General features: G+C 33.4%; 1 protein-coding gene across 2 annotated transcripts in view; it reads left to right on the forward strand.

Annotated features, from left to right (window-relative positions):
- Nucleotides 1–21599, forward strand: part of FUT8 (fucosyltransferase 8) — a 304241-nt gene that overhangs the window by 134959 nt on the left and 147683 nt on the right. For both annotated transcript variants that reach the window (XM_080808026.1, XM_080808027.1), the window contains one exon: nucleotides 13482–13911. In XM_080808026.1, the coding sequence (XP_080664152.1) occupies nucleotides 13709–13911 (203 nt within the window). In that variant the 5' untranslated portion in view covers nucleotides 13482–13708. The remainder of the gene's footprint in view (nucleotides 1–13481; nucleotides 13912–21599) is intronic.

A 21599-nucleotide genomic window follows, 5' to 3' on the forward strand; every position in this document is an offset into this window, starting at 1 on the left:
AGGGTACACAAGAGAGAGAGAGAGAGCATGAGTGGGGTGGGGGGTAGAGGCAGAAGGAGAGGGAGAAGCAGAATCCCCATTGAGCAGGGAGCCTGACTTGGGGCTCAATCCCAACTTGAACTGAAGGCAGACACTTAACCAACTGAGCAACTCAGTGCCCTTTCACCCAAATTTTTGTACATTATAATTGATAACTAGCTTTCTCTAAATGTTTTATTTACGTTTCCCTTTATCAACTTGATACCTTTAAAATGTAATAGTTACACTTAACTTCTACATTATAGTAATCACTAAATTTGTTGAATAAATGATTTTCTTTTCTGTTGAAATTTTCCATTTCATTTCATTACAGTGAATTACTTCAAGAAGTAGTCTGTAATAGTGATTTGGTTTTCCCTCTTTCCAGTTAAGAAAATAAATTCTTCTAAAGATAACTCTCTGAACTATATATTTTATAATAATAATAACTAGTGTATAATTTAGGGACTCATCATTTTAATATTTGTGATTATTTTGTTTGGAGGAGGTTAGGTTACTAAGTAGACTGAACACAGTTTATGATTTGTTAATTATATTACTAGTTATTTGAGTTGATTCTTAACTATTTTTGAAATGATACAAAATACAATTTTTGCATTAACATTTGGATTGAAGTTTATTATATCTAAAGAATAATTACCTTTGGAATTTTTTCATAAAAAGACAGAATGTACAGTGATTTGGTGAAAAAACTCATTGAAACTCAAGATACAAACACATAATTTAGTCATTTAATGAATTAGCAGCCCTCAATTATTGACATTCTCAATTACATTAAAAAATGGAGATAGTTTTAAACTTTCTCTTAAAATGTTTTTCAACTGTGTTGAAGCATAATTTATATCAATAAAATGTACCCATATTGAGTGTACAGTTAGATGATTTTTCTCAAATACATACCTTCATGTAGCTGTCATTCCTCTTTTTAGTCAGTCCCTGGCCCTTTGTAGTAATTTCTTTGGTCTAGAATTTCATATCAATATGTATGTTTTTTATCCCTGATATCATTAGCCTGGCATGTTATTGAGATTGATTCATATTGTATATATTAGTAGTTTGTTCCTTTTTACTGTTGAATAATATCCTATTATATGAATGTCACAATTTGTTTATCCATTCATGTGTTGGTAGATGCTTGGGTTTTTTCAAAATTTTGGCTCTTAAATATAAAGCAGCTGTGAACATTCTTGTACAAGTCCTTGTATGAACATGTTTTCATTTCCCTTATAAATACTTAAGAGTAGAATTGTTGAATTATATGGCAAATATATATTTAGCTTTTATGAGACTGTCAAACTTTTTTTCCCCCTTTTTTCTTCTCTAGAAAAATTTATGAAAGATTGCTATTATGTCTTCTATAAATATGTTTGGTAGAATTCACACATAAAGCCATATGAGCCTGGAGTTTTCTTTTTGGCAAGATTTACAAATACAGATTCAATATCTTTAATGGTTGTGAGCCTGTATAGCTATTTAGATTGTCTATTTCTTTTTGATTGAGCTTTGGTTATTTCTTTTAAGAAATTTGCCAGTTTCAGGTCTGGCTTTGTATTTGTTGACACAGAGTTGTTTACAATATTCCCTTATTATCTTTTTGTAGCATCTGTAGTGATTCTCACTCTTTCATTCCTAATATTGGCAACTTGTGTCTTATTTTCCCCCATTGATTAGGTCAGCTGAAATCTCAATTTTATAGGTCTATTCAAGGGGTTTGTTTTTGGTTTTATTGTGTTTATTTCTATTGCTTATCTGTTTTATATTTCATTGGTAGGGTTTACATTTTGAATCTTTTACCTATTTCACCAAACTTTCAAATGCTGTCATACCTCTTGAAGGATAATGTAGGAACTTTAAAGTAGTATCTTTCCTTTTTCTGCCTGTCATCCTTTATTATTGTCATACATTTCATGACATTGTTACATGTCCCATAATACCTTGTCACTACTTTAGTTTTAAAGATTAAAATTTATTTTAGAAGAAATTAAAATGAGGTTTCATTTATATTTACCATATATTTAATATGTCTGTTTGAATCCATTGTTTATATTCACATTTCCATCTATAATCAGCCTGATAAGCATCCTTTTACATATGTCTTTGGTGGTATCTGCTGCCAACAAGTTCTTTCAGCTTTTGTTTTCTGAAAATGTATTTGTTTTGCCTTTATCTTAAAAAAAAAAAATCAGAACTTTTTATTTTGGAATGATTTTAGAATTACAGGAAATTTGCAAAGAAAGTATGGAGGATTTTCATATACACTTTTCCAGGTTTCCCATCTTACACAGCCATGGTAATTTGTCAAAACAAATAAATTAACAGTGGTACAATATTATTAACTAAACTACAGATCACATTGGATTTCACCAGTTTTTCCATAGCGTCCCTTTCTCTTCTGAGATCTAATCCAGGATATCATGTTGCATATAGTCATTCTGTCTCCTTGGTCTTCTCAAATCTTTGATAGTTTCTTGTTTGTTTCATGTCTTTTTATGATCTGATAGTTTTGAAGAGTACATTCCGGTCAGTTTGGGTTTGTCTAGTATCTTTCTCATTAGAATGGAGTTAGGGGTTTGCAGATGAATATCATAAAGATATTATTTCATCAATTAGAATTGTTATATCATTGTAAAAATTTCCCCTGCAGCCCCTTTCTAATCCACCTTTCCTTGCATCTTTAAGCCTTGGCTACCAATGATCCCGTTTTCTTTTTTTTTAAAGATTTTATTTATTTGACAGACAGAGATCACATGTAGGCAGAGAGGCAGTCAGAGAGAGAGAAGGAAGCAGGCTCCCCGCTGAACAGAGAGCCCGATGTGGGGCTTGATCCCAGGACCCTGGGATCATGACCTGAGCTGAAGGCAGATGCTTTAACCCACCGAGCCACCCACGTGCCCCACTGATCCCTTTTTCATCCTAGTTTTCCATCTTTCATAATGTTAAATAAATGAATCACATGATATGCAACTTTTGATTCTGGATTCTAAGCAAAATATATTAAAGATTCATTCATTTTGATGAGTGGGTCAATAGCTCATTCCTTTTTTTTTTAAGCGATTTTATTTATTTATTTGACAGAGAGGGAGAGAGATCACAAGTAGGCAGAGAGGCAGGCAGAGAGAGAGAGGGGAAGCAGGCTGCCTACTAAGCAGAGAACCTGATGTGGGGCTCGATCCCAGGACCCTGAGATCATGACCTGAACCAAAGGCAGATGATTAACCCACTGAGCCACCCAGGTGCCCCTAGCTCATTCCTTTTTATTGCTGAGCAATATTCCATTGTTTTTGACATATCAGAGTTAAATTCATTCACCTGTTAAAGGCCATCTCAATTTTTTCCCCCATTTTTGCCTATTATGTGTAAAGCTGCTATAAACATGTAAGTATCAGTTTTATTGAGAACATAAGCTTTCACTTCTCTTGGGTTGATACCTAGTAGTGGCAGTACTGGGTAAATGTCATTTTAACTTTGAATCCTAAAACTAAAACTTCTTTAAGAAAACATAGGAGAAAATATGACCTTGATTTGGGATTTGTATTTTAGCTATAACACCAAAACTGCAATTATGGAAAAAAAGAATAAATCACATTTCATCAAAAAATTTAAAATTTTCTTATGTGCAAGGCACTGTTAAGAGAATGAAAATTAAGTCACAGATTGGGAGAAAATATTTGAAAAATAACTTATCTGATAAAATATTTGTATCTAGGATAGGTAAAGAACTCTTTTTAATCTCAACAATAAACAAATACTCTAATATAAAAATGGCAAAAGATCACAATAGACACTTCACCAAAGAAGATCTATGGATGGCAAATAAGTACAAGAAAAGATAATCACTTGCTTAATATCAGTTTGTTATTAGGGAAATTGAATGCGTATTGAAACTACATCAAGATACCACTCTACAGCTATTTTAATTGCTTTAAAAAATTAGCAATATCAAATCCTGGAGAGATTGTGGAGTAACAAGAATTCTCATTCATTGCTGGTGATAACTCAGGATGAGCAGCCACTTTGGAGTATAGTGTCGCCTTTTTTAAAAAAATAAACATACATTTTCCTTAGGATACAACAGTCCCACTTCTAGGTATTTATCCAAGTTAAGTGAAAACTTAAGTTCACAGAAAACTGCTTTTTAAAAAAATATATAAATATATTTTCACTGGATAGCAAAGTGTAGTTTGGCCTTTTTTTTTTTTTTTTTTAAATTTCAGCAACTTTAAAAGATGTTGTTCCATTATCCACTAGCTTGTACTTTTTCTAAGAAGCCCCCTGAAATTATTTCTACCATGTATGTATGTTTTCCATGACTATTTTTCCCCTTTAAATTATGATTTTATTTGTATTTTAAAATACTTCGGAAATTCTGCATGTGCCTAAAACTAAGCATATTTTCAGTGTACATTACTTTAAGTTTAATGTCACGTTTTGTTCTGAGAGGTCCTTTTTCAGGCTGAATGTCAAAATGGGGAAATGCCCATAGATTTTCCCCGACCCTGAAGCTAATGATGTAAATTGCTTTCTTGCTAGTGATGTTGGATGACTTTTATTTGAGTTTTTCACCTAAACAAATTTTTAGTTCATGATGATGGTTACTGTATGATGATACAGCTGTGGGGAAAGCTATAAAATACCATGATATCTAAAGATAAGTGCTATAAAATGGCTACTTTAAAATTTTCTTTTTTATCAAATCTCCTTCAGATTTTTTTCCTAGATAATTTTATCTTTGGTTAATTTTAAAAAATTGTTACATACAGCTAATGAATCATTGAATACTACATCAAAAACTAATGACGTACTATATGTTGGCTAACCAAACATGATAAAAAAAATAAAATTGATATGTAACATATTAGTTTTAGGCATATAACATCATGATTTGATATTTGTGCATATTGTGAAATGACTACCACAATAAGTCTAGTTACCATTTGTCACTTTATGGGTTACAAATTTTCTTTTTCTTGTGATGAGGAATTTTTTTATTGCTCTGTCCTCAAGTCCATTGACCTTTTCCTCTATAGTATCTAATCTGTTCTTTAATCCTTTCCAGAAAATTTTTTAAACTTTCAGCTTTTTTTTTTTAACTTATAGAAGTTGCATTTTTGTTGTAGCTTTTGGGTTTTTTTCAGTATATTGATTTTTTTAATCTGAATCTTAGTATATATTTTTAGTAATTGTTTTAGTTTCCTTGTCTGCCTTCATCACCTCTGTCTTAGGGGTTTGTTTTAAATTGACTGATTTTCTTATTGGCTCTGAGTCACATTTTCCTCCTTTTTGACATCATGGTAAAAACAGTTTTGGGGGTAAAAGTAATTCACAGTTTATTAAACCGTATTTCTGTTGATGGGCAATTACGTTTTTTTCCACTTTGGAGCTATTGCAAAAAGCTTTGTGATTAGTAGCTTTGTAAAATGCATTTTGTTCATATGTTAAAACACATCTTTGTATACATTTCTGCTAGTGGAATTCTCATCAAAAAGGGATGTTTTTACAGAAATACTTGATGTATAATGCCATATTTCCCTTTGCATAGTATATAAGTGTATATACATACTTGTATTAAATGAGTGCTGAATTATTTTTGAGATTAGAAGACCACCCTCTTATGAACATGATTCGTAGCAGAACAAGTCTTTGTTCTGACTCATAGTCAGTTAGTTCTGTAGAATATTGTTATATCCTCGTCTTTTGCCCTTAACATTAAAGTGAAGCCACTTGAATGTGATTCTTGGAAACATCATTTCCACATAGTCAGATGCTAAAGGAAGTAGCTTTGGTCATTTTCTTGTTAGATATAAGAACAGTCAATTTGACAGCGTTATAAGTGGTACTATATTTGTTGCTTTTCACAGAATGATTAAACTAGTTGTGTTTTTGAAATCAGTTGGTATAGTTTATATTCAGTTTCTCACTGTATCACTCAGTATGTTAGTTGCTGCAAGAAGAGGCTTTTTTGAGGTTGTATCTGTGGAATTACTTCCCTTTGCAATTAGAATCCTCTAGAATATCACCTCTTGAGGGCAGAGATTCTCATTTGTCTTATTCACTGGTACAACTCCAGTGCCTAGGACAGAGTCTTTTATAGGATAGGGATTTACTAAGTATTTTTTGAATGAATGAGTGAGTGAATCATGGTGCTGTATAAAATTAGGTGAAGTACATGGTTCATTTGTTCCACATGTTGTCCATTACAAATGTTGATTAAAACCATGTATATATTTTAAAATAAATAGAGCATAATGTATAAATCACTACACTGAGTGAAGTAACTTATTTAGAAGGTAAACTACTCATGCCATCTCTCAGATGTGCTCCCTTCTTTACTGCACTATGAAACTTTCCCCTGTCTTCTCAAGATACTAAATTCTCTCCTCTCAGAAATCCTAGAGTGGTGATCTATATCATATATCTTATGTATATCCTTTCTGTTTTGTATTTTGAATTATGATTTCATTTTTGTCATATTTTTAATTTTTTATACTTATTTTTATTTTCTTTAAATATTATAAATTTTCTATAATTATTTTCTATAATTGTTTTCTATTATTTTCTATAATTTTCCAAATTTTATACTTATTTTTATTTTCTAAATTGTTGCTCTGGGGAAATGTTATACTTAATGAGATGATGGAAATGTTCTGTATCTGCAACATTCATAATGGTAGCCATAGGCACAAGTGGCTATTGAACATTTGAAATGTGGCTACTGTGACTGAGAATAAATATTCAATGTTAATTCTAGTTTAAGTAGTTCCATGTGACAAGTAACTGTTGAAGCAGACAGCATAGCTCTAGGGCTTACAATATACATTTTTAACTTATCAATCTAATGTGCAGTGAGAACTTTACTACAGTGTACTTCATTTAACTTTTTATTTTTAATAGTGCAGTTTTGCTGACACAGTATTTTTCAGCATTTGTTTTTCCTGGAAATGACTATTTTTGAAAGATATTTTCACTGGTTATAAGTTGATACTATCCCCACTCCCATCCCCTCTACCCAGTATTTTTAAAGCTGTTGCTTCATTGTCTTCTGGCTAACGTTGTTTCTGATAGGAGATGTGTTCTCATTCTCTGCTTATCTGTATGTAATTTTTCCCCCAGCTGCCTATAAGATTTTCTATCTTTGTTTTCAGCAGCTTTCCCTACATTTTAAATTTATCCTACTAGCAGTTCTCTGCATTTCTTGGATTTGTGGTTTATCATTCATTGATTGTAGAAAATATACTTTTTGCCTCATTTTCTCCCCTCTCTTTCTGGAACTCTGGTTATATATGTGTTAGATCATTTGATAATCAGTACTCCCACAGATTTTGAATTCCTTCTTTTTTTTTTTTTTTTTTTTTTTTGCAGTCTTTCTTTTTCCTTTTCAAGTTTTATTTTGGATAGTATCTAATGACCTCTTGTCATGTTTGTTGATTAGTTTTAACTTTTGTCCAGTTTTCTGATAAGCCTGTTGGAGGTCCTCTGATATTTTATTTTTGTTAATTTGGCATTTTATCTGCTGAATCCTCCATCTGTTCGTGTATGTTGTCCATACTTTAGACTTTTTAATATATTGGTTATAATTATTCCAAATTTTCTGTCTGATAGTTCTAACATCTAGTTCATTTATGGGTCTGGTTCTGGTGTGCTTGCTTTATCTCTTAAAAATGGTTTGTTCTTTCTTGTTTTTTTCATGTGTCTCATGATTTTTTATTGCATGCCAGACATTATAAGTACAGAGCTGTAAAGACTGAGGTCAATAGTATTTATGCCCAGAAATGGGTATTTTTCTTTTTGAGAAATTGTTTATCATCTGATTGTTTATATATGGATGGGGATGGAGTCATTCTAGTCAGTGATTGAGTTGGGGTTGTTTCGTTGTTGTTGTTTTTGCAATTGTTACCTTCACTGAGTCAGAGACTTAAAATTCTTGGAGTAGTGGAATGCTGTTACCTCATTCTTAGCGTGAGGCCCGGACTGCTAAGATTGCTCAGTATTCTAGTCCATCCTTAGCCTTTACCATGTCTGGGATGGCTGCCTCACAAGATAATCTCTTTCAGTGTTCTTTCTTATTTTTGATTCGTAGCTAGAGAGTGTGAAGTTTATTTTGTTGTCTTTCTTGAAAGAATGTTGAGTTTTGTTTTGCTAGGCATTTAATTTACTTTTAGATCACCTTGATCCTTTTGTAGCTTGTTTTTAAGTTTTGTTCTAGCTTTTGTTAACCCCTTCTTAATTCTATGGCTAGAGTCATTAAACTCTGGCTTATGAGCTAAATATGGTCCATAGCCTGTTTTTGTATGGCTTTTGAGGTAAGAATGGATTTTACATTCTTAAAGGGCTGTAAAGAAACAAAAATAAAAGTGAAAAATATGTGATAAAGACTGTATGTATCTCACGTAGCTTATGATATTTATTATCCTGATCTTTAGAGAAAAGTTTCTGATCCCTGCTCTAGGGCTTACTTAACCTTAACTTCTTTTTTTAAAAATTTATTAACTTTTTATTTTCTTTTTTAAAATTATTAATATATAAATGTATTATTTGTTTCAGGGGTACAGGTCTGTGATTCATCAGTCTTACACAACACACACTTTCCCCAATGTCTATCACCCAGCCACCCCATCCCCTCAGTGCCCTCCCCTACAGCAACTCTCAGTTAGTTTCCTAAGATTAAGAGTCTCTTAAGGTTTGTCTCCCTCTCTGGTTTTGTCCTGTTTCATTTTTTTCCTCTTTTCCCCTGTGATCCTCTGCCTAGTTTCTTAAATTCTGCATATCAGAGAGATCATATGATAATTGTATTTCTCTGATTGACTTATTTGGGTTAGCATAATACCCTCTAGTTCCATCCATGTTGTTGCAAATGGCAAGATATCAATATTTGATGGCTACGTAATATTCCATTGTATATATATACCAACCCTAACTTTTAAGATGTTTTATTTCTTGGCTTTCTGCTGAATGCACCAGGTTTTCTATGTGGCATTTTCATTGTTTTTGGTTGGAACTCATAGATTTTCCCCTTTATACAATTCTGACACATTTTCACTTTTCAGTTACCTATTATTTATTTTTTCTTGATAATTTTTCTTTGCGAGCCTCATGAAGTCTTATGCATGGCAGAGCTTAGTATCCTATACACATTTTTGGATCCTTTTCTCTGGGCAGTTCCCTCCTCTTCAATATATTGACTTGTTTGATTAAGAACAGAACTATTGATTAAGTTCTGTCGGGCATCTTGAATGCCCACTCTGTGCCTTAGATTTTGTACAGCTTGCTGGGGACAGAAAGAATAACACATGAACTGAAGACCAGGCACTCAGCCCCAGTAGGAAATAGGCACATATACTATTTATCTATTGTTACGTAACAAATCACCCTAAGACTAAGTGATTTAAAAACAATTATTATTTGTTGGTTAAGAATCTGGGCATGGCTTAGCTAGATCTTCTGGCTATGGTCTTTCAAAAGCCTGAAATCAAAATGTGGACCAAGATTCAGTCACATCAAGGCTTGACTGGTGCAGAATCCATTTCCAAGCTTACTCACATGGTTGTTGGCAGATTCTGTTCCATTCCACATGGGCCTTTTCATATGACCGCTTCAGAGTAACAAGAGAGAATAAGCAAGATAGAAGTATCAGTCTTTTATAACCTTATCTCAGAAGTGAAATCATATCACTTTTGTTGTATTCTGTTTAAGAAGTGAGTCACTAGGTCCAGCCCACACTCAGGAGGAGGAGATCACACAAGGCAGGAGTACAGGACACAGGGATTCTTGGCAGCCATTTTAGGAACTGCCTATAATAATATGTGGTATATAAATTATGTAAAATGTTACAAATGGGTCTATAAAATAACAGCATTAATATATGTAGCATAATAATAATTTGCTACTGGTATGCTAACTGCTCCCTATAGATTGTTTTATCTAAGCTTTTTCTAGTAGTCTATGGGGAAGGTAGTATGTATTATATCCATTTTACAGATAAAGAAATTGAACTTCAGTATGGTTACCTTGCTATGATGTAGCAGAGCAAAAATTCTAGTCCAGGCTTTGCCTACTCTATACTTATATTTTTAATCTCCATATCTTATTAACATTAAAATACTATTACCTTTTATTGAGCACCTCTTATGTGCCAAGCATTATAAGTACATTATATATTAACACCATTTAAGCCTCACAGTAACTTTATTAAAGCTCTCAGTTTTACTGATTATATACTTTAGCTTTCAGATTCAAGAAATTACTTTGAAAAATTATATATATATTTTAGAGACATTAAGCAAATATAACCCAAAGATTCTCTGTAAATACAAAAAACAAAAACAAAAACCATTTAAATACCTACTACCCTAAAAAAAAAGTGGTATCACTAATTAAATTTGTGGAAGGAAGCCTGACACATGTCAATCCATTTAATATTCTGCAATATATACATGCATATATATGTATATATGTATTCTGCTCATGAAAGGTGGTATGTGAATCTCGAACAGGAATGAATTTATAAATACTTAAAAAGAAAACAGCCCACTCCTAGAAGAAATCTCAACAAACACTGCTGTATAAATTTTAGTTAGAAATTAGTTCATGTAGTTAATGTTGAAATATTTTTACTAATAAATTTGAAATATTTTCACTAATAAATTCTTTCACAGATAAATTGAGTGGCTTTCATATCAAGATCTGTACATACTTTCTTCAGTCATCCCATTGTCTTTGCAAAATGAATCTTTCAGATGAGGAAAATAAGACAAAGTAAAGAGAAATTATTGTCTTATGTTTGAAGGGTACCGTAAGTTGATATTATGGTCTTTTAGACCAGTTTATTTTAATTATTTGAGAGTACCTTGTAAGGTATGTGTTGACAATAGTAAATCCTAAAGCTTATGGATGACTTTATTTTTGAACTATTTTCCTTATAGTAATAGTACTCTCTTACTTTCTACATTCAGATTTGCTTTCTTAAGTGGGGCATAAAATGCAGTTGAAGCTGATGTGCATGAATTATGTCATATTAGCATATCTCATGTATGACATCCTTCACTCATTCATTCACTTATTTATTTATTTATTCAAAAATGTTACTAGTACCTACTAAGTGCCAAGCACTGCTCTAAATGTTGGGATATATCAGTGAACAAAATGGATAAAAGTCATGGAGTTTACATTTTGACAGGCATGGTTCAAATAATGAGCTGCTGCTGTTAATTAAGAAAATGACAAGGTTTTGCTCCTATAATAATTTTCAGTGTATTTTTACAACTCCTGTAATATGTAGTAATTTAATATTTTGGTTATTTCTGATGGTAGTTTATAAGAACTTAAAGTATTTTGTATAACAATTTATATTTCTATAGACTTTTGTTTCTCTTTGAGTTATATTTTTGCTGGCTTTGAGTATTATAATTTTAATAAAATGTCACAGTAAATCTTTTTTTTATTTAAATGATTCTTGTTTAGAAAGCTATCTTTTCTTTTGTTTATCACAGTTATCTTTCTAAGTTAACTGTTGCTATGAAGGCAAAGATTAAAAAATTTAAAATCCTGGGCACCTGGGTGACTTAGTCATTTGAGCATCCAGCTCTTGGTTTCAGCTCAGATCATGATCTCAGGGTCCTAAGATCAAGCCCTGCATGAGTCTGTACTCAGCATGGAGTCTGCTTGGGATTTTCTCCCTTTCCCTTCTCCTCCCACCCTCCACTCCCATGTGTGTGCATGCTCTCTCTCAAATAAATAAATATAATCTTTTTAAAAAATTTAGTATCTTATTGGTATAGCTTAGAATTAACTAGACTTTTTAATAGTTTTTTTGGCATATGTTATAACAGCAATTTACAGTGTTACATATGTTGTCAGACAGTATTAACTTAAATGTTAATAGTTAAGCTTCTTTTGTTGAGTTACTGAATTAAATCCACCCCTTAGGCCATTAAAGTAGATTCATTTTTTTTTTTAATTTGCTTTTTTAACCAGGAAGCCCTGAATATCTGCTTTTTTTCCATATATGACATCTTATGACTGATCTTTGACCCTGAAATGTTGAATAGTCCTTAATTCTTATGTTTTCATGAATAGAGGAGGTTACCTGAGATTAGAGGAACAGGGTTTTGGGCAAGGATCTTGAGAGGGACAAGAATGAGCAGTGGAGTCACTAACAAGAATGTTCTCAATAGGCTTAAGCATAGTTATTAAAACAACAGAAAAAATGTCAAGTTTTCTTTTGGATTATTGCTTTTTTACTTGATTTTCAAACAATTCTCAGTGAGTACAATTCTTTTCATTGTGTGTTTTAACTAGTGTAAACCAGTAACAATGAAGAAAATAGCGTAGGAATAGGAAGGAAGTAGAACACTTGTTTGAAGAGATTTGCTTTTCTTTGAATACTTGGGCACTTAAAAACAGCTGAGATCTGAGGTTCAAAAATAGGAAAATAGCAGCTCTGTACTGATTTTTGAGGCCTTTTCTCCAACTTTTCTGTCTAATCTGTAATAACTGCTTAATTAATGCTCAAATGCTCATCAAATTCAGTCTTCCATATAGAAACTATTTCTTATCTTTTCTCTTTTTTCAAGGAACTCTGTGCCTGGAGATATAACTTCTCTTATATAGTTCTGGAATTATCAAATGGTGTTAAAATTATAACTTTGCCTACAATTGTTTTCTTTGTAGAAAAAACTGTTTTGTTTCTAAAGGGAATTCTAAGCCTGATGTTGAGGTGACAGATGAAACCCACAGCCAAGCCTGAGAAAACATGTGCATGTGTAACTTAAGATGCACAGTGACTAAGATATAACTGGTATAGACTTATGTTGCAGTTATTGGTATTTTTTAATAAATTCAAGGAAGGGATAATCTAGCCTAATCTATATGAACCTTTGCTTGTAATATTTGGAGTAGTTACCAGCTGCTTAATGGATGCCATAACATTTGCTTAGCTAATATACATGTCACTTTTAGAATTTTATCAGTGACAATTTGCCTGTCACCTACAGAGTTAAATAGTAGTATCATGGCAGCTGAGCAGTGAGATGGAGGGAGATAGAACTGAGATCTTACGAGAATGAGAACATGTTTCTGCTTGAGATAATGGAAACATTGGGTCAAATATGTAATAATTTGTTTGGTTTTGATTGCTTATTCAAAGATACAATCTTTTGATCTCCATGTATTATCTATTGCACAATGATGTAAGAAGGAAAAGTGATGATGGCACTTAGAGGACTTCCAAGCTTAGAGCTAATTAATTTGGTAGAGCCCTGGTATACATGGGTGATTTAATATGCAAATGTAAAAGCTTTTGCTTTTTTACTTATTATTAGGTAGTTAGATTATTTGGCAGCCTATTGACCAGTCAAAACCAATGTTTCCTTTAACTCCATGAATCTCAGCATATGCTACTTTGCATATCCTAAATAATTTAAATACATTTCTTACTCTTTCCACAGCATGTAGAGTCCATGAAGCACAGGACAATAAAGCTTCCTACTCATAGCACCAGGAAGATCTCTTTGAAAGATTCACTACAGGACTGCCAGAGACAACGAGTTTGTCTGAAGCATCATGTGTTGAAACAACAGAAGGCAACCACTTTTGCACTAGCTAGAAACAGAGTTATGATGTTTTCAATTCTTTGAGCTCCAGGAAGCCAGGGGAGTGAGTTGAAAATCTGAAAATGCGGCCATGGACTGGTTCCTGGCGTTGGATTATGCTCATTCTTTTTGCCTGGGGGACCTTGCTATTTTATATAGGTGGTCACTTGGTACGAGATAATGACCACCCTGATCACTCTAGCCGAGAACTGTCCAAGATTCTGGCAAAGCTTGAACGCTTAAAACAGCAAAATGAAGACTTGAGGCGAATGGCTGAATCTCTCCGGTAGGTTCTAAAAAATTGAAGGAAGAGACCTGTAACTTTGTTTTTAGTTGCAGGGCTTCATGCATCTAATAAAAAATATTTAAGGATTTCTTTAAACTGCTATTTTTGCAGAAATTTAAATATTTTAGTGACATACTTCTTATACCAATGATATCTCTGTATATTTAACATAGAGAATTTTTTGAGGGTCAAATCTTATTTTACATATGAATTTTAATATAGAAAAACCATGCCATTTAATTTGTTTTTATATTTCATTTATAGTTATCTTCAGCATTTTGATAATTTTGATACATTAAATATAATTTTTTATGATTTAAATTAGTGGATATTAAAATTTTTATTGTATGGACAATAACAAAGACATTTATAATACTTGAGAGGCTGAGTTAGTCTATAACTTACTAAAATGGAGAAACAAAAATTCATTGCTAAAACAGCTGGATCTGGAATCTAGGGAATTGTTGCTGTTGCTACTTCTAATCTGTTAAAAAATGTGACATATATGTTAGAAGGCATCAACTGTTTTGAAAAATAAAATCTTTTGTTTTCAGGGAACAAATAATTCTTAAATTCTAATTCCTCTGCTTTATATATGAAGGTAATTTTACTATTTAGCGCTTGCTGTTTCTCAAGCTAGAGTTTGAAGATTTGAGGTAAAGAGTTGTTATTACTCTAGAGGAGGTAATTGACCCTAAGGGAAGTAGTATAGAGAAAAAGAGCACAGAGTCCATTTCTTTTTGAGTAACAAATGAAGGAGTGGAAATGAAAACATCCTGTTGTGCACTGGGCATTCGGAATAGATGGGAAAGGAGAGAGGGACAGTGCTTGATTGTGGAAGCTGAGGAGCATTCTGTGAAGGAAGAATATAGTCGGCAGTGTCACATACTTTCGAGGCTTTAGAGAAGACTTCTCTGCTTCTCTCATTCCCTCACCTGCCTGCCACCGCAGCCCTTGCACTCTTTCTTTAGAACTTACTTCTTTCTCTCAACTTTTTTCTTCACCATAATATTATTTTGGCCCTTTTATGTCCTATGAAAGACAAAACTAGGTGTTAAGAATTTTATACAATGAATCAAAAATTATTCCTGTCATTTGTAGTAGTACGATGTGATAAAATATAAGGTAACCAGGGATTAGAAAGTGGACAGATGATTTCTTGAATTTATATATCATTTTATTTCCTTTTGGGTGGGAGCTTGGGAGTATCATGGAGTAAGTTGGTCTTTCAGTAGAGTCTCACTCGATGATTTGTTATGAGATTCAAAGATTGATAATTTAGAGGTAGTAATAGCTATCACTGATGGAGAGCTTATCATATGCCAGGTACTGTGCCAAGGGCTTTGCATGGATTATCTCATTGAATTTCATAAATTTCCTTATGAGATGCTGGTACTGTTTTCCTAAACGATTTTACAGATGAGGAATCAAAGGAATATTAAGGAATTTAATTTTTCCCAAGGTTATACTTTCACAAGTGGTGGAGCTTTGTATCCTGGCAATATGACTCAAAAGCCCAGACTTTGATGAGGTGTATTGCCTCTGTGAAGAGAAACGAGAGAGAAGTCAATGATTCAGAAATATCAACTATAAGTCTCATGTAGGAGATCATCAAGAGTGGCTGCTGTGCTAGTTGTTTTTGGAGTATGCTTTAATTATAGTAAAATCTTGTTCTACATCCTGGGATTTTTGCTCCTTGGGAAAGATTTTGCTTTTTAACAATTCAGGCTCATAAATAACTTATTATTTTTCTCCTCATTCCAACTTCAATACTGAGACTTCATTTGACTTATTTCTGACTGCCAAGTGTCTTGTTTTTATTGTATCAAAGAAAGCATGCCTTTAATAATAGTTGTTTCTTCTGCAGAATAATCTTTGGGTCTCTTAAGTCACTTTCTTTGTATTCTTTTGTGTTGAAATTAAATTCTGAACTACTGCATTCAAATGTATAGACAACTTGTAAGAGCTGAGACAGTATGTCATGCTGAAATACTGTAAATACAATCTGAAAACAGACTGAGTCCATTTTTGTACATAGATAGATAATTTTAGGAAAATAAATAAGTAATTCTTTTCCCTCATTAGGGAAGAAAACCTCCTCAGGCCCTTCCATTTGTGTTTCAGCCAAAGGGATTGCATTTTAGATCCCCTAGCATAAAAGGAAGAATAGTAGAGGTGCTACAGGCATTGGTGATTTTTCCCTCTCACTGTAACATTTTGTGCCCAATTTGCTAAGTCTTTTTCTCAGAAGAAAATGTGTTCGTAAGCTAGACTAAAAAGGAGTAATTCATATGTCTGTAAAACTAGGCCATTTCTTTGGGATGAGGCATATGGATTAAATTTGGAAAGAAGCTTGAAATTACAGTGTTTAAGAGTTAGGACAATAGTTTTAAAAGCCACCAATCCTCCAGTTAGAATTTGCTAATTTTATTGATTATACTACACATTTAGAAAAATAATCATTATTCTGAGGGATACAAATGTTTAAGTACAATGAATGTTTGGGAGGTTGTTCTGTGTGTGTGTTTAATTCTGATTATTGATGAATAATTGCTATACAGTAAAATTCACTTTTTTTAGCATATAGGTCTGTGAATTTTGGCAGATGCTTACAGTCGTGTAACTACCACCGCAGTCAAATTATATAAGAATTTTACCTCCCACCAGAATTCTGTTGTGCCCTTTTGTAGTGAGATTCTAGCCTTATCTTCTGTCCCTGGTACTGGTTTGTTTTCTGTCCTGTATTTTATTCTGTTATAAATGTCATATAAATAGAACAATGTGGTATATAGCCTTTTGAGTCTGGCTTTTTTCATTTATAATGTACTTGAGATTCATTAATGCTGTTGTGTGGGTTGGTAGGTTTTTTTTTTCTTTTTCCTATTAATTCTTTTTTAATACTTAGTAGTGTTCCATAGTATGGTCATATCACAGTGTTGTTGTCTTTTTTTTTTTTAAACACATTGACCAGTTGAAGGACATTAAACAGAAACATTGTTTCTGTTTTTTTGGCAATTATGAACAAAGACATTACAGCATTTGCTTTGTAGGTTTTTGTGTGATTTAAGTTTTTATTTCTCTTGGGTAAATATCTAAGAGGGGGATTGCTAGGTCATTTCAGTGTATGTTTAATTTTTTTAAGAAGTTGCAGCTGCCCCAATGTTTTCCAATGTTCCTATATCATTTTGCATTTCCACCAGGAAAGCTTGAGAGTTCCAGTTGCTCTCACTCTTGCTAGTATTTGCTATTATAAGTTATTTTTATTTTAGCTGTTTTAACAGATACATAGTCTTACCTCACTGTAGTTTCAGTTTGCATTTCCATAATGATTAATGATGTTGAACACTTTTTTTCATGTCCTTATTTGCCATTCTTTAGTGAGGTATCTGAGCACATTTGTTACCTATTTTATTTTATTTTATTATTATTGTTTTTTATTTATTTGAGAGAGAGTGTGTGAGAGAGAACATGAGCATGAGCAAGGGGAGGGACAGAGGGAGAAAGAGAAAGCAGCTCCCTGCAGAGCAGGAAGCCCAATGCAGAGCTTGATTCCAGGATGCCAGGATCATGACCTGAACTGAAGGCAGACACCTAACCAGCTGAGCCACCCAGGCACCCTGTCACCTATTTTTAAAAATTGAATTTTCTTTTTTTTTTTTTTTTTAAGATTTTATTTATTTATTTGACAGAGAGATCGCAAGTAGGCAGAGAGGCAGGCGGGGGTGGGGGGAGCAGACTCCCCGCTGAGCAGAGAGCCCGATGCGGGGCTCGATCCCAGGACCCTGGGATCGTGACCTGAGCTGAAGGCAGAGGCTTAACCCACTGAGCCACCCATTTGCCCCAAAATTGAGTTTTCTTATTAAAATTTGTTTTCTTGTTACTGCATTCTTTTAAAAATTGGGTTTAGCTATAAAATTTTAAATATGTATGCATATATGATAAAGTAAAAACTCTGTGGCTTAAAACAAAAAAAAATTTTTTTCTTGATTATTTAATTTGCATTGTCCTCAACTGGATTGTTTTTCTAGTTTGGGGTCACTCTTGTGGCTGCTGCAAGATAGTAAGGCAGTCCAGATGACCTCACTCACATGTTTGATGATTAGCTGGGACCATCGTTTATTTCCCTTCCATGTGGTTTCTCCAGCAGGACAGCCCAGGTTTCTTACATAGTAGTGTTTCAAGAGGGCAAGAGCAGAAACTGCAAGTCCTTGTGAGGCCAAGTATGAAAAGTCACACGGTGCCATTTCTGCCACATTCTGTTAGTGTATGCTTGTGAAAGGGGCACTCTGTATTTAGGGAATAGAGGGAAGAACTGCATAGAATTTTGTAGCCATATTTAACCCACCATTCTCATCTCCAGAAGCAATTGTTTAGGTCAAATCATTGTGGTCCTGACAGCTGGAGTTTAGTTTAAATTTTTGTTGGTAGGTAATAGGGAACTATGGTTGGGTTTATAGCAGAGGAATGACACACTGAAAATGGCTGAGTAAGATTTAGATTTTCAGATGGATTTGGGGCGTGTGCCTCACTGGAATGAAATTAACTAGAAAACATACTATTAATCTAGACATGAGGCGATGAGACCTTATTTGGTGTTCCCCAGACATCTCTTCCTTACTTTTTAATTGCCAGCACATTAGGTAAACATGTGGTAGGCTTTCTTTTAAAAACTTGGAGATAATCACTGCCTGCCACCCTATAGGAATGCCTTTCCATGCTTCATGTTTGTTTTATTTCAACCTTTGATAATGTGAAGACTGTCAGTTCACGGAATCTTTGCTTCTTGGAATTTGAATCTGCCACTTTGCCTCTCAGTCTGGGCTGACATTTAGCAGAAAATTACTGAAACTTGTTTGGAAATCCCTTGAGCAGTGAACCTTAAGTGGACCAGATGTCGGAACTGGATAAAACTTGTAAAATCTAAAGAGTACTTAATTGTCAGTCTTCCTTTTAACTTAAATCCTTTTTGTTCTAGGTCCATTTATTTTTGAAAGTACAGCTTAAAAAAATTCAAACGTGACTTTGTGACCAATTAATAAGGTTGTTTGTTTGAACAATGAAAGAAAACCAGGAAAACCAAAGAAATGTTTTCTGGAATTTAGATGCTAGCTGTAAACTGTACATTTACAAACCACAAAGAATGTATAATTAATTTATGGCTTATCTGTTTTTCTGAGTTATATAGTAATTTTCCCAGACGGATTAGAGCCAAAGCGTGACTCTTCTGGTGGAAAAATTTGACTGAGGCAACCAAAGCATGAAATACTGACATGGGTAGAAAGGAAACTGATGTAATGTTTCACAGGTCATATTTTACTTCTGTTTGAGAAGCTGGTGTTAAAGTGGGGGATGCCTTTCTTCCTATTGGTTAATTGGAAAATTTGCTCTAGGCTCTCTTCTCTGTAACTCCTCATCACTCATGTAAAGAGTGTACTTATATTCCTAGAGCAACCCTAGAATGGATTGGAATGTATAGAGTGCCTGCCATCTGCCTGTAACCTTCCCTTATATATATGGCTTTTATTTTTGCAACCCTGCATCTGTTATTCTTTAATGCTATTAAGAGTATCTAATTTTTCCTTAGGGACAAATACTGCTTCCCTATGTGAGAATATCTTAGTGAGATTTGTAGTCAAGATTCCTAGCCTTCCCAGTCTGACAAACAGATGCTATCTCCCTGAAATTTTCACTAGCTTTTTTATATATTGCTGGATTAAATTTGTCAGTGTTGTGTTTTGGGTTTTTTTTCCTATGTTAACAAAGACATGTTTGCCTATAATTTTTCCTTCTTATGTCTTTTGGGTTTTGGAGCAAGGTTATGCAGGCCAATTCTATTCTCTAGAAGGGTTTGTATAAAATTGGTGCCCATTCTATCTTAAATCTTTGTTAGAATTCCACCAGTGAAGCCATTTGGGTCTAGAGTCTTTTGGGGAGGGTGCAGGGTTTGAGTTGGGGAATGAAAGGTGGCAGGTGGGAAGGTTTTAAATTCTGTATTTGAGCTTTTTAATAGAAATTGGCCCATTCAGATTTTCTGTTTTTTCTTATATCCGTTTCGGTAAAATGTGTTTTTCAAGGAATTTGTCCATTTTATCAACATTTTCAAATGTATGAACATAAAGTTGTTCATAATGCCTTTCTGATTTTCTTCTCCATACTTGTAATACCTGTAGTAATGTTCCCTTTTTCATTCCTGATACTGATTATTTGTGTTTTCTCCTTTTATCTTGAAATAAGTTTATCAATTTCATTTATCTTCCCAAAGAACTAGTCTGGTTGTTTTTTTGTTTTATTTGTTTTCCTCTTAATCATGTGTCTGTTTCTATTTTATTGATTTCTATTCTTAGTTTGATAATTTCTAGTCTCTTTTTCATGTGTGGGTTTTTGGTTTTGGTTTTGCTGTGGTTTTTAAAGCTTTTCCAAAATGAATTTTATATCACTGATTTTAAACCTTGCTTCTTTTCTAATATACACCTGGTGAACTTTAAATTTCTCTCTAAGTGCAGTTTTAAGTTGTGTCCCACAAGTTTTGACAATATCCTATTTTAATTGTAATTGAAATAATTAAAATTTTAAAAATATTTTCAAATTTCTATTGTTATTTTTTTCTTTAACCCACAGGTTATTTAGGAGTGTGTTGCTTAATTTCTAAGTGGGACACTTTCTTCCTTCTGTCCAACTGGGAGTGATTGAATATGGCAAGAGTAAGGTGATAAAACTTACTTTACATTACTGTACTCAGGGATTATTTTGAGCTTGCCTTTATTTTATGTAGTGTTGTGTTTTTCCCATAATTATATGTATACATATGTAATCTTTCAAACATGGGCATTCACTTTTGTAAGTGTAAATGTAGAAAGCTCCCATTGTAGGTGGTTTATCCTTTTGTTCGTGTAATGACAAGTTATTCCTGGAAGCAGGAATTTTTGATGAATACTTTTTAATTGAATTTTCAAAATATATATATAAAACTATAATCAGAATTAATCAACAGTTGAACACAAACAAGTATAGCTTTCATATGAATAATCACGGATTCTTCAAGTGTTAATTAAATTTGGCTACCTTTTTACTGGGAATCCTTATAATATCTCACTTGCTGAAGATGGTTGGATCTCTGGGGTTTTTTGGTGTGTGCTTGGCTTTAAATGGCAAACTATGGCTGATAGAACAAATCCAGCCCTCTCTTGTTTCTTTGGTTTTTTGGTTTTGGATTTTGTTTTTTGTTTTTAATGGCTCCCAAATGAATGTGGTTTTACATTTTTATTTTTATTTATTTTTAAATTTTATTTATTTATTTATTTATTTAGAGAGCAACTACAAGTAGGGAGAGTGGGAGAGGGAGAAGCAGGCCTCCCAATGAGCAGGGAGCCCAATGTGGGGCTCGATCCCAGGACCCTGGGATCATGATCTGAGCCAAAGGCAGATGCTTAACAACTGAGCCACCCAGGTGCCCCGGTTTTACATTTTTAAATGGTTGGAGAAAAAATAAATTCCAAGGAGAACACGCAACAGAGGCTATGTGGAGTCACAAAGCCTGAATAGATTTTTTTTCTGGCCCTTTAAACAAAATTTGTTGACCAAAAGTTTGTATGAATCAGGATGTACTCATTTTTAGCTCTTGTTTCTCTTAATCTCTAAATTGTTATGCATATTGCATGTGAGAATTGACATGCTCTGAAAGTAAGTCA

This window comes from Martes martes (assembly GCF_963455335.1).
Source record: "Martes martes genome assembly, chromosome: 7".
Classification (NCBI taxonomy): Eukaryota; Metazoa; Chordata; class Mammalia; order Carnivora; family Mustelidae; genus Martes; species Martes martes.